The 14,840-nt window shown below is 41.2% G+C and overlaps 1 protein-coding gene across 16 annotated transcripts in view; it reads left to right on the forward strand.

The window, feature by feature from the left end:
• Positions 1–5,476: 5,476 nt before the first annotated feature.
• The window catches only part of JAKMIP3 (Janus kinase and microtubule interacting protein 3), a gene marked incomplete at its 5' end in the record, with an annotated part of 61,579 nt that continues 52,215 nt past the window's right edge, over positions 5,477–14,840 (forward strand). For all 16 annotated transcript variants that reach the window (XM_083364752.1, XM_083364744.1, XM_083364753.1 and 13 more), the window contains 2 exons: positions 5,477–5,611; positions 10,523–11,020. In XM_083364752.1, the coding sequence (XP_083220878.1) occupies positions 5,477–5,611; positions 10,523–11,020 (633 nt within the window). The remainder of the gene's footprint in view (positions 5,612–10,522; positions 11,021–14,840) is intronic.

Here is a 14,840-nt window from a genome sequence, read left to right on the forward strand (position 1 = left end):
TTACAACGTTACAATCTTTGAAATGGTATCTCTGGAGGCCATGTAATCGTATTCACTGCACTTTCTTTGGAGAAAAGATCCTACGTATCAGAGCAGAAATCCATAATGGGATTATTATTTTTCTTCTACTCTTCTTTTTTTCTTTTCTTTTCTTTTTTTCCTTTTCCTTTTCCTTTTCCTTTTCCTTTTCCTTTTCTTGCTAGCCTCCAAAAATGGGTTTTTCGGGCACTGAAAAATTCTGACATTGGGAAAACTTAAAAGGAATCCTGATCAGATTGCATACAGAAAAGGGACTCATTTGTAATTCTATTCAGCATTAGTAGACCTAGGAGCATGGGTGTCAAACTAGCGGCTTGCGAGTTGGATGCGTCACGTGCAGGCCACACCTACCCCGGCTTCGCCAAGGCAAAAAAACATCACGATACGTCATGTGACACGATCGAGTTTGACACCCGTGCCTAAGAGGCATTACTGACTTGCCTTCCTCCATCACATCTGCAGGGAAGAGGCCATACTATGAGCTATTTCCTTCCCCAAGGTTTTAGAACAGACATGTCAAACACAAGGCCCGGGGGCCAGATCCAGCCCGTGAAGTGGTTTCATGTGGCCCGCGAAGCCATCCTGGAAACAGTGAGGGAACGTCCCCACTGCCTTGGCCCTGGCCCAGAGACCCTCCTTCTGCCAGAGACCCTCAGATCTGTCCCACTCCTGCCCAGGCCCCCATAGGCACCCTTGATGCGAACGATGTAGAGCTGGCCACGCCCACCCAGTAGGCCATACTCACTCTAGCCACGCCCACCCAGTAGGCCACGCCCACCCTGGCCATACCCACCCGGCCCCCTGAGGGCAACCGCAATGCTGATGCGGCCCTCAATGAAATTGAGTTTGACACCCCTGTTTTAGAACCAGGACACTGACTCTAGATTAGGATATACAGAGAGTCCTTGACTTTAAAAGACTGCATTTAGTGACTGTTCAAAATTGCAACGGCACTGTAAAAAGAGACTTATTGATAGTTTTTTTACACTTAAGATCATTGCAACATCCCCATGGTCACGTGAACAAAGTTCGGATGCTTGGCAACCGGTTCCTATTTATGACCGTTGCGGTGTCCTGGGGTCAGGTAAAATCCACTTTTGTGACCTTCTGACAAGCAAAGTCAGTGGGGAAGCCAGATTCACTTAACAACCATTTTCCTAACTTAGCAACGGCCACGATTCACTTAGCGAATGTGGCAAGAATGGTCGTAAAACGGGGCAACATTTAATGAACTGATGTCTTACTTAGCATCGCAAATTTTGGGCTCAATTGTGGCCGTAAGTCAAGGACTATCCGTAACGGGAACAATTTGCAAACAGTTAATCAGACCAGTCTCAGGGTGGGCTTTAGAGCTTTGGTATGTCAAAGGAGAAAGGGACACGGTGGCTCAGTGGTTAGGTGGTTAGGACGCTGAGCTTGTCGATCGGAAGGTCGGCAGTTTGGTGGGTCGAATCCCGAGTGCCGCGTAACAGAGTGAGTGCCTGTTACTTGTCCCAGCTTCTGCCAACCTAGCAGTTCGAAAGCACGTAACAACGGAAGTAGTAAAATAGGGACCACTACGGTGGGAAGGTAACAGCGTTCCGTGCGCCTTTGGCGTCGTCATGCCGGCCACATGACCACAGAGACATCCTCGGACAAGCGCTGGCTCTTCGGCTTTGAAACGAAGATGAGCACCGGCCCCTGGAGTCGGAAACGACTAGCACGCATGTGCGGGAGAACCTTTACCTTTACCTTATGCATTAATTCCTTTGTCGTTGTTGTTTTAGTTTTAGTTTTTTAAAAACAATGTTAGTTATGTGAAGTGTTTGCTAAATCAGAAAGGTTGGAGACCTTACCTTTATGTCAAAGGAGCTTAACCTCACCAATCGATTAACATGCTTTTTTTGGGGGGGGAGGCGGATTTCTTTCAACTAATAGATCTTGATGCCATGGGTTGGGTATCTGAGGAAATGAATATCACAACCTGTGTACTTGACCCTTACCTCTTGATGCTGATTAAAGCAAACACCTTTTTTGACCCCATGGCTAAGGAGGATAAATAATGCCTCTTTTTAGAAAGGAAGTTTTTCTCAAGGGAAATCCTAAAGGAGGTGATAATAGGATCTTTATCAAAGAAGACTTCCCTTGACCTGAGTGACCTCTAGAATCTCAGATCTTTCATCTTTGGGAAGGGTGATTGAGCAGGCAGTAGCCTGATAGCTCCAGGCATATAGAATGATACTGGTTTTCTGATTCCCTCTGGAGTTTCAACCTGAAAATGGCTTTGAAACTGTTTTGTCAACTTGATGGATGATCTGTGCTGGAAACTAGGCAGGGGAAATATAACCATTTTAATTCTCCTGGACCTCTCACTTCTGGATAACCTGCTGGAACTAAGCCTGTCACTATGTCAAAATAGCTTTGATAGTTCTTGTCAGATCTCTAAGATTCTCTCACCTACTTTCAGCTGTCCATCATGGATGCTTCTCCTTAAGCCATTATGAAGAAGTTATAAAGAGCCTTGGTGGAGCAGTGGGCTAATGCCTCCTTAAGTAACACCAGCTGCCTGCAATTAGTGCAGGTTCGCATCCCACCAGGCTCAAGGTTGACTCAGCCTTCCATCCTTCCGAGGTAGGTAAAATGAGGACCCAGATTGTTGGGGGCAATTAAGCTGACTTTGTAATAATGCCGCTTGGGGGTGTGTGTGTGTGAAAGCCCTAATAAGCAGGCATATACATAGAATGAAGGCTACTGCTAAGCTTGTAAGCCGCCCTGAGTCTTCGGAGAAGGGCGGGATATAAATGGAATTAAAATAAATAAAATAAATAAAAATATTGCTATAACCAATTCATCAGAGATGTGCAACATGTTGGGGGTTGATAACAGCAGGTCAAATTTTGGGAATATGTTGGTGACTCCTAGTGGTTGTGGGAAAGGGGAAGCAAATATATCCAGAGAAAAACTACATTCTTTAAAATCCTGTCCATGATACCATTCCTCGCTGTCCCTGTGCTTCTTCCTCCATCATATTCAGCCTTAAATTATTAACATTTAATTTTAACCTATCAATATCCCTTAGGACAAATGGCAGTAAACATAAAAATGTCTGTCAAAAAAACCCCCTATCTTAATCCTAGCTTAGGATATTGCAGCATTACAGATTTGCTTGGTGTTAATTAGTTAAAACAGGAAAAAATAGTAGAAAGAAAATAAATGTGGATTTTAATCAAATTCTTAACGTTTTTATGAATCAGCCTAATCTTCCGGTTTTGTTTTGTTAATGGCAGTATTTTCTTCTTTTTTTAAAAAAAAAACCTTAATTCAAAAGTTCTGTGTTAATTTTCCTGCAGGTTTCTTTTCTGCCCTTTAGTAAGGCATATTATTTCATGATTGTTCAGAAAAAGCCAAATTACTTACTGGAAAATTTCAATATACAGTTAAAATATTTTCAGCTCAAAAATATTCCCTAAACAAGCAGAACAACCAAGAAGGAAGGAAAAGAATACACATCCAGACCCAACCCAAATCCATCCCCTGCAACATGAAGGCAACTTCACTGAAGATCATGGAAGACAAGGAGGAAGCAAATTTCAATTATATCTGTTAAATTGATATTAATATTGTGTTCTGCTATTTCTGTTTGTATTTTGATTCTTTCTTGGTGCTTGCTTCTTCACGCATTGACGTTAAAGGGTCATCCAAACCTTGAAACCCATCTTTAAAACTTGTTTATAGAAGATTTGGATGGATGCTGTGATTTTCATATTCGGTCAATTGTTGAATGATAGCAGTTTTTAATCTTTTCCTTCGTTAAAGGATAAATATTATTTGTCTTTTGCCCTCTACTGGCCATGTTTATAATTACAACATTTACTGAGATCTGCAGTTTGGGGCAATGGGACATTCAGCTTCAGAAATGCCTAAATCAGACATTACTATCAAACCTTGTGGGGCTAAAAAAAAAACCTATGCTTAATCTTTATGAATACTCCTTCTCTCTCTCCTTCTCCTTCTCTCTCTCCTTCTCCCTTTCCCTCTCTCCTCTCCCCTCTCCCTCTCTGTCAGAATCCATTTATATCCCATGCATTAATCCCTATCTGTATGTTTTAAAATGTTACATCCCGCACTGGATTCTGCCATTCCCAAGGAGGAGAAGAGAAGATGTTAATTGGCCAGCCTTATCCATTTGTTGCAAGGGTGTTTATTTCAGCCTGCCTGGAGGCCGTCATTAGACCAGGGGAAGAACCTTTGAACTGAGAAGAACAAAGAAATGGAGGGAGGGGGAGATCTGGTTTGTATCTCCCATTAGAATCTGAAAGGGAGGAAGGAAATGTCGTAAAGGCATGGGAGATCCCTCTTCCCTTGGAAGGTTTTGACACCTGAACCTTAATTAATCCGGGACTGACCAAATGGACTGAGGGGAGGGGGTTTCACTCGGGGACACTTTAAAAGTACCAACCTGTAAAACAGTTTCCAGATCCTGTCTAGATTTCCCACTGACAATTATGTTTTAGTAAAAGTTCCTTTTTGGATAATTCTGTCTCCAAGAGTTCTTCTTTCCTAAGACGTGGATTGGGGTGGGACCTGACACTCTCCTTCTCCTTTTCTTTCTCCCTCTCCCCTCTCCCTCTCCTCCTCCCTGTCCCTTTTCTTCTCCTTCCTTTTCTCCTTCCTCTTCCTCTTCCCCCCTCCCCCTCCTCTTCCTCTTCCCAATTTCTAACTGTGTATAGGAGAATGCTTCTGTTGCATCCTGAGCTCAAATCACTATGAGACTCAGAATAAAATGGCTTAGTAGATATTTAAAAAAATGTGATAACAGGTTTCAAAGTTATATTGGTTTGTTTATTGGAGCCTAATTCATTATAAATTAAGATGGGCAGATTGGATCTGAAGGGATAATGTGCCTATAGCACTGACCAACAGTTCCTGAAATCCAACACATTGTTTCTTAGTATCGCAGGGCAGCTATGGAGGGCAATTGAACTCTTCCAGGAAAATAAAATTGTGGGAAAGAGTTTTTGGTGGGTGCTTCATAAACACTCCTGCATGCTCTGAACCCTTATATTCTCCCCTTGGATCTGATGCCCTGAACAGCCCTAATATAAATCATACAGAAATAAAGTTTACTTAAAAAAAAAGACTGGCCACAAGACAAGCAAAATGTTCTTCAATTATAGCTTTTAGCCATAACCTTTTAAAATTTGCCAAACTTTGTTGAGAGGCCACATGGCCTTTTTAATAAATAGCGAATGTAAGATGTTTGATCCCTTCCCCTCAACACTTTTCTACCCTTTAAGCTCAATGTATGCTAGTGACAATCTTTCTTGGATTCACCACAATGGTTATTTCTCTTCATGCAGGGAAGTCAAACCATGTCGTGGAAGAGAATCAAGGACTAGATGAGAACGGAAAGTTCTTTCTGCCTGGGCTTATACCCCTCTCGCCAGACCGTCTCACGATGTCAAAGAAGGGCGCCAGCTTTCGAGCTAAAGGAGAAAAACCCGATGCTTTAGCCGCCTTGCAAGCTGCTAATGAAGAGCTCAGGGCAAAGCTCACAGATATTCAAATTGAACTTCAGCAAGAAAAGAGTAAGGTGTGCATCTTTCCCATTGCCAGAAAAATGAAAGTTCTCCAGATACTTACTTCTTGCTCTCATAAGTAAACTCTGCATGTGAAAAATAAGATAAGAGATAGATAGATAGATAGATAGATAGATAGATAGATAGATAGATAGATGATAGATAGATAGATAGATGATATATAGATAGATAGATAGATAGATAGATAGATAGATAGATAGATAGATAGACAGACAGATAACTTTATTGTCACTTTTTCTGTGAACACACCGGCACACATTAAAAAATGAAATTCTGACGCCCATTCTCAAAAGAATACACACACACACACATGCTATACATATACATATGCTATATGTATACATACACACACAGAGAGAGAAAAGGCAACAAAAAAAACTGATCATAGAGAGGATGTGTAGCATCTTGACAATACTGCACACTCTAGTCAAGCACCACTTAAATGCTATGTCCTGGATAGAAGGAAATGAACTTCCAATAATCTTTTCTGCTGTCCTCACCACTCTCTGCATAGGCTTCCTGTCCAAAGCAGTAATACTTCCCAAACAAATCGTAATACAATATGACAGGATGCTTTCAATTGTCCCTCTATTTAAAGTGGCAAGAATAGGAGAAGGAAGATGTTCTCTTCCCATATGATGCAGAAAATGAGACACTGCTGTGCCCACTTCACCAGTGTCTCACTGCTGAGTGACCAAGCTAACCTGCTCATCAGCTCCACATCCAGATACTTGATACTACTAACCATCGCCACAGATGAATACACAGGCAGTGTTGGGATGCAGCCAGTTCACACCACTTTGGCAGAACCGGTAGCTAATTTTTTGTTGCCCAGGCCCAGAATGGACTTCCAGAAGCGGCATCCACACAGAGAACCAGTTATTCACATATTTGAATCCCACCACTGCACAGAGGTGTATGGCTGTGGTTGCCTTTTTTGAAGTTGACAATGATTTCTTTTGTTCTTCCTACATTTAAAACCAGGCTGTTTTTATTATACCAGTTCATCAAACCCTCTGCCTCCTCCCAGCGATCACTCTTATTAGCAACCCGAATAAGGCCCACCAAATAGACATTGTTTTGTAATAGGATATAGCATAAGAGTCTAATTGCAGAAAGATGTGGTGAACTTTAAACAAAGTCTTATTCTTCAATATTATTCTGGAGGAATGAAGTCTGAAGATTGATTTGGAGCCATTCTTTATAGAATATGCATTTTGATCAATTATTCAGAGCATTCTCTAATTGGTCCCCTTTGGAGGCAAAAGTAGCTGCATTGTCAGCATTGTACTGTACATCAAGGAGTAGAACTGCCAGGATGATCTTGGAAAGGGGGGCAATGAGATAAATCCATTCACAGAAGACATCTGATTTGCTAATTTGGCAATTTCTATAGGAAAAAATCAAGCTATGGTTATGGGGCAAGGTGAAGCATGAAGTATGCATTTGCTTTTAGACTAGTCAACCAAATCTGAAGAGTTCATGCATACATATAGTACTACATTGATTGGGAGATACATGTAGTTCCACTTCCTATGTGCCAAGAGGGGGATGTGCCAAATAGGACGGTTGACAGAAGATCCTGTCAGGAATACCAATGACTAGGAGTTGATTTCCAGTTTCCATAAACCATGGAAGTATGGTACATTGAATCCAAAGAAACTGAGCTGTAGTTCTGTGGGGGTCTAATACTAGTAAATCAGGGCAGTTGAGCTTCAATTAACTCTGAGTGGGAAATAATGGATTCTCTGCTAGAATAACTTCTTCAACAGTCTACTTTGAAACTTGGGGTCATGCATGCAATACAAATTCCTGGTCTTTGGGATGAACTTGACAACCACAGCTGACTTTTCTGAACTTGACCATTATACTTAGACTGCTTGGTAGGGTTTGGACTGTAGGAATGGCCCCTTGTTACACAGAAGAAAGCTAAGCCTGATTTAGACCATCCTAGACTAAACTAAATCCAAAAATGCTAGAGAATTCCCAGAAGCTTGACAATCAGACGAATCAGCCATCAATAGACATATAGAGATAAACCACATTTACATACCTTTCCAAAGAGAATAAAAAAGGTATGAAGGAAATGAAAAGACCAGAATACATCCTGCCCAGCAACCAACATCCAAATAAGCAGGGATTAACACTAGGTAAACAACCAAGCAGAAAACAATATCCACAGGATTTCCAAGGAGAAAACTACATCCCCACCAACACTTGCCAGGCAAGCTACTCTACAGTATATGAACAGGGAGCAAATCCTATAATGAAATATCTGCAAGCAAATAGAGAGCACCAAGAACTCCACACTTCAGCAGTGAGCTACATATAGATGTACCGCACAGAGTCACCTTGTGGTAAGATGGGCAGCAAATAAATTAAATAAACCTGATTTATTTTATGAGAAATCTTTTTTTAAATTTTAAATCCTTCAACCTGTTGGGGTAATTGTGCTTGTGATAATAAAGTTGATGGCAAGGTTCCAGAAAATCTGGATTATATATTTCTACTGGAGAAAACTTTTTAACACAGCAAGTTGTCATCTGTCCTATAGTAACCTTTCTTTGGATGAGGTTTGTAATAAAAGTGCTATCTGCTGCTCAAAAATTGAGACACAAACCTTCCTATAAGGGGAAGACATGGCCAAGAACCCTAACATGCTTAAAATAATGTTTTGGATCCCAGATAATCTAAATCAGGGGCGTCAAACTGCCAGCCCGTGGGCTGGATGCGTCACGCAAAAACTGCGCCCACCTCATTGCCGGCAATGGGGAAAAAGTCACAATACGTTGTGACACGTCACGTGATGTCGCACGTTTGACACCCATGATCTAAATCAAACTTTCACAAAGGTAGGAGGACATTTCCCAGAATTTTTTTGAAATTGTAATCCAATCCATCCAGAGAATGTGCGATCAAGAAAAGCCACTATTAGTCACCATCTTTAACTATACCTGAAAGAAATCCTAAATATTTTAGTGAAGAACATACTTGAGCTACCACCTAAACAACCCAATTCATATTTAAGAATTAGATACTACTTCTTGAGGGAAGAACCCTGTAGAGTTAAAAGCGTCTAGGTGCTTTGCAATTCACATATATTATCCCACTATTTCCAACCATTCCTGTGCAAGTTCATCTTAAAATTTAAAGCATTATCCTGTCCAGCTGTAACAGTGATGTGGATTAAATAAAAGCTATTTCAGTCTACAGTATTGATTGTATTGGACATTGCTATAGCTGGCAACATAATCAGCTTGCATAGCAAACCAAGTTGTCACTAATGAAAAATAAGCCATCTGTTAGGGTATCTTGCATGTTGTTAATACCAGCTGCAGACAAGCACTTATAGACCAGTGTTCTGCAATTAAGCATCTCTTTCTAACTTCTAACTAGGAGATTTAATGTTACTCCAAATTCTTGTGCAAATTAGATTTTGAATAACTCAGCAGTATTGTAATATTAAACTCCTGCTTGCAACAGTTTCATTTCTAACAGGACACTACTGAAAGATCATTTGTATGTTATTTAAAAGTGTGGTCCAAGCAAGTCATATTTTCACCTCTGGCACTGTTTACTAACTGGTGAGAAAGCTTAGGATTGTTCCACATGAAAATGAAATCCATTTCTGATATTGGAAAATAGAAAAGTGCTTGAATTTCTGATATTGGAGGAATCCACAATCGGCTGGTTATGGGATCTTCCAGGAAGGGCAAGAGTCCACAAGATACACCAGTCCAGTTATACACTGCTACATTGATTTGGAAGTTTATCTTTTTTTTTTATTGAAAAGTTTTAAAGTACAGTTTTCCATTAGAAAAACCCCCCTTCCCCCTCCCTATACCCCCCCTACCTCCCCCCAACCTCCCTCCCTCCCCTCCTCCCTCCACCCCCCCTCCCCCCCCGACTTCCCAGAGCTAAATACAAGGTATATGTATATAAAAAAGCAATCATAAACAACCATATACTAAAAACTATAGATTCTAAAATCCATCACTCTCTAGCTTATATAGGATAAAACACACCTTAACCATAATAAATATATATAAAAAAAACCAGAATAGAAAAGAAGGAGAAACGAAAGAAGACTCATTCGAATGCTACATGAAACTTTTTGACCCTATACTTGTTCTGGATAAACTCAATCCATTTTCTCCATTCCATAATATAACGTTCTTGCGAATGATCTTTCAAATAGGCTGAAATCTTCGCCATCTCTGCCAGGTCGGAAACCTTTAAAGTCCATTCTTCTATAGTCGGCAGTTCCTCTTTCTTCCAATATTGACCTATCAAAAGTCTTGCTGCCGTAACTAAGTTCAACATCAACTTAGAGTCCACAACTGTAGCGTCAACAATTATTCCCAACAAAAAAAATTGCGGACAAAACTTTATCCTCCGTTTAAAAATCTTCTGCATATTCCACCAGACTTTTATCCAAAAAGCCTTAACCTTCTTACATGTCCACCATATATGAAAATATGTTGCATCTTCATCGCCACACCTCCAACATTTAGGCTGGTATTTCGGATACATACTTGCAAGCTTTTTAGGATCTAAATGCCATCTATAAAACATTTTGTAAAAGTTCTCTCTTAGATTTTGAGCTTGAGTAAATTTTACGGAAGTTTATCATATACAGAATTCACACACACTTTTTTTTCCTCTAACATCTTGCCTTTGGAGGAATTCACTATAGAAAAGAAATAGGAGGCTTTGATGTCAAAGCTCTGAAAAAAAGACTTAGGGTGGCCCACCAACGCAAGTTTCTTTAGATCTTTTTTGAACCGAGGAATTATCACTCAGCCAATTTATTCATAAGAATTTTCTATAATACAGGGAATAATACATATACAAATTCTGTGGTAAGATGCTGTTATAACATGCTGAAGGTTCTTTTCTTTTAGGCCAGCAAATTGGAGAGGGAGAAAAATCAAGAAGCTCGGCAGATTAAAGAACACGAACAGCATAAAAACACCGTCATTGTAACGGAACTCAAGGCTAAACTTCATGAAGAAAAAATGAAAGAGCTCCAGGGTGTTCGCGAAGGACTTTTAAGACAGCACGAGGCTGAGCTTCTTAGAGTTATCAAAATTAAAGATAATGAAATTCAAAGACTCCAAACGTTGCTTAACGCTGTACGAGACGGGACCCCTGACAAGGTTAAGACAGTGCTCTACTCCGAAGCAAAAGAAGAAGCCAAGAAAGGATTTGAAGCGGAGAAAATTAAAATGCAGCAGGAAATTTCAGAACTGAAGGGGGCTAAGAAACAAGTGGAGGAAGCTTTATCTGTAGTCATTCAAGCTGACAAAATAAAAGCGGCAGAGATACGGAGCGTTTATCACCTACATCAAGAAGAAATCGCCCGAATAAAGAAAGACTGTGATCGGGAAATTCGCAGGCTGGTATGCAGTTTTCCATCATTTTGATGATTTTAATAAGGGGGGAAGTGAATGTTCTTTCCATGTTGTTTACCCTAAAAATAATTTAATACAGATGGCCAAGCATCCTCCTTTTGGACAGTTAATATAGACAGATTCTTCAGATCTTTATCCAATACTAATGAAAAGCTCATTAAATGAGGTTATCTCTGCAATAGATGCTCTGTGACCTTTTGTCACAAGCTGTAGCTGGCTGAAAGATTTAATTCTGGTTGTCGATTGTTTTGTTGCCATGTCATCTGTTCCAAATATAATTTATTTCATCTGGATTATGACCTTCACACAAAAATGGGCTAGTATTCTGCAGGAGTTGGACTTTCTAACTTTCCAAACTTGAAAAACAGGCATGTGATATTATCGTAAGGTTATATATATATTTTTTGCAGCTCTTGTATTGTGTATTGATTATGTAAATGAGGACATTTCCTTTTCAGTCTCTTGGGTGTGCAGATTTTAAATTTACCTGGGTAAATTATAGGTTGCTTTACTGTTCTTATCATGGAGTAATAGAAGTGGAGTGAAGTATCTGAATATATATGATGGGGGAAGTGTTTCAACTCTGGCTTGGGCATATTTGCTTTATTGTCAGAGACTTCTAAAAGGAGCATTGCGGAGAGTAGATCTGGAAATAAATTATTTTATAAGGCACTAAAGACTTTTTAACCACTGCTGAAAGGCTACAAAGCTATATCTATTACTATCTTTGGAATTTTGTGTTCTATCACCCAGCGGGTTGATTAAGTTGGCAAAATCACAGAGTTGTCTCTAGATCCAATGTTTAAGTATATTTGGTTCAAGAGTTTCAAAATCATTCTGCAAGCTAATGTAAAAGATGTAATTCTCATGGAATTCAGTGAAACTTACTTGTTAAAGCGTCATTCGATGGTCACTGAATTCAAGCTGGGTGGTTTCATATGTGGTATTTTCTAAAACTATAAAACACTTACATAGAACATGTAGTTATATTTTTATGCAGCTGAATCCACATCTGCATTTTAAATTGCACAATGCTTTTGACATAGAAAAATAAGTAACTTATAACTATTTTTACTTTCTTTCAGTTTCCAGACTAACATATTTGCATTATACAAATTTGCATAAATCATTCAAAATACTTTTGAAAGATTTAAAATAATATCTTTAGATAATATGTGCATGTTTTGTGTTTCTTTTTCCCCCCCTCCCCAACAGGTGTTTGATTATCAGATTTTGGGATTGTAATTGTTATCACAATTATAGTATATTGAAGTTGTTAAAAAACATTTAACCATAAGATTTAAAAAACGTTTAACGTAAGATTTAAAAAACATTTAACCATAAGATTTAAAAAACATTTAACCATAAGATTTATATTTTAGGAAACAATTTGACTTTTAATGCACTAGCTAGGATAAAATACTACAGTTTCTATAAAGGGAGTTTATAAAGGACTAACACTGACCATTGACAATCAAATCAAGTCCAATTTGTGAAATGCAAAAGTAAAAGGGATTCTATTACTGGTATAGTATACTGTCTCTGTCTTTCATAGTGTATTCTTTAGCATGACTCTAGGCAGCCTGAAATGTAGAAAAAGCAATGTACAAGGAAGAAAACAAAGAAAAAGCTATGCTCTATCCTATTACTGTTTTTTCACCCCTTCTCTTCATAATCATTATTATCAGGATAAAGTAGGGAGGATGTCCAAGAAATTTCCACAATACATCTTGGTAACATCTTATCCTGGGGTCTCCTGACAACTTTGCTCTTTTCTTTATAGAGACTTCCATAATTCAGAAACTTCTCTGAGAGTCCATCCTTCCTGTTATGTATGGGGTATAAGCAGCAGCTCTGCAGGTACCACCAGGTGGCGCTGTGCTGTGGCCGGATTGGCTGAAGGGTTTTCGGCGGGAGATACAGATGGATGGATTGGCCAGAGTGATACCTGGCTAGGTATATAAGGGGTCCAGGTAACCCCCTTTGTTCAGTACGCACCTACCACTAATAAAGATCTGACATGCGGTACTCATCTGTTCCTTCATTGCCATGCGGTCCACAACCCACTACACAATAGTGGCGACGAAAGTGGGATTGCTGTTTCGTGCAGAGCTAAATCACTAGCTGAAGTCACTAGCTGAAATCACTGGATCGTAGGAAAAGAATTCTTTTTCCCCCGATCCTTGCCGAAGCAGCATCCTAGGACTGGTCAGACCATGGCAAAAATAACTCAGATCCGTGAGTTTGACATTCACCGGCCTGAGCGATGGGCCAGGTCGAAGGCTACCTCCTCGTCTACCGGAACACGGAGGATCGCATGAAGGCGGCAGCGCTACTGTACATCACCGGGTCTGCTGTCTACGATGTGGCTGTGGGGTTGTTTGCACCCATGCCTATCGCAACTGTTCCCTACCGCGACCTCATAAGCAAGCTAAATGGGCATTTTATGCCTAAGAGGTCTGAGATGTCTTGGAGATTCCAGTTTGTCCAGCAGATTCAGAGGCTGGTCGAGTCAACAACTGATTTCATTGTGGACGTGCGACAAGCCACTCGTCTTTCCAAGTTTCCTGACTTAGAGGACAGCCTGCAAGATCATATCACATTTGGGCTGAGCGACAAGCGGCTGCGGCAGAAACTGCTTGCGAAGCCAAAAATGAGCCTCCAGGAGGTCTTGGATGAGGTCAAAGCGTATGAGGCGGCCAGCGGCAATGGTCAAACAACCCACTGACCCAGCAGCAGCTCCAGGGGATCAGTGCACCAGGAGAGCACTGCGTACGGTGGAACGGACAACAACGAGGTGGCAGAGGTCGACGTAGTAGACCGGAGGTCAGCGCAACAACAACCAACGTGACCGCGGGTAGACCAAGGGGCTCAGTGGAGACCGATGGCATCGCGGAGAGCTGCTGGGGGGACAGTACTGACACTATTCCGGGAGCCGGAGCGACCAGTCCCAAGTGTGCCAGCTGCGGGGGGAACCACGCAAGAGTGACCTGCAGATTTTGCTCGGCTAAGTGCCAAATCTGCGGAAAAACAGGCCACATCGCTGTGGTCTGCCGGAGCCATCAGACGAACGAGGGCGCATCATCAAAAGGTACTGGAACACCCCAAAACGTGACCTCCAACGCCATAGTGAACCTTAAGGCTGTTTCCCATTTGGGGGTCCATCAGTTACTCACCCCCAAAATTATGCTAGAAGTCCACTTGCAGGGAATACCCTGTAAGATGGAGCTAGACTCCGGAGCCGCTCTCTCAATAATATCTGAGGAGACTTTTAAACAAGTATGCGGCCGGAGCAACCGGTGGGCTACTTTAAGACCAACTAACCTAAAACTGACTTCCAGCATGCTCCCGTGAAAATCAAGGGGGAGGCCACAGTGTCAGTGGGGTTCAGTGGGTTCCATGGGAACTTGGATGTGTTGGTAGTTGATGGTGGAAGGACTAGCCTAGTGGAGCAGGACTGGTTCAAGGCTCTGGGCATAGGGATCTCAGAGATCCATAGGGTCCAGGCCACGAGCCTCAAATCCATCTGCGAAGCGTTTGCAGACGTATTCGAGGACAAGCTAGGCATATACACAGGGCCACCCATCAAGTTTAAGCTAAACCCCAACATCATGCCCATTAGAATCAAACCCCGAAGGGTTCCCTTTGCCCTTAAAGATAAAATAGAGAGGGAGTTGGACAGGCTAGTGGACCAGGGGGTGTTAGAACCCGTAGAAGGGGGTGAATGGGAGACCCCTATAGTTACTCCACTAAAAGCTAATGGGGAGGTGAGGATCTGCACTGACTACAAATGCACTGTGAACCGGGC

Source organism: Vipera ursinii (genome assembly GCF_947247035.1).
Source record: "Vipera ursinii genome assembly, chromosome: 5".
NCBI lineage: Eukaryota > Metazoa > Chordata > Lepidosauria > Squamata > Viperidae > Vipera > Vipera ursinii.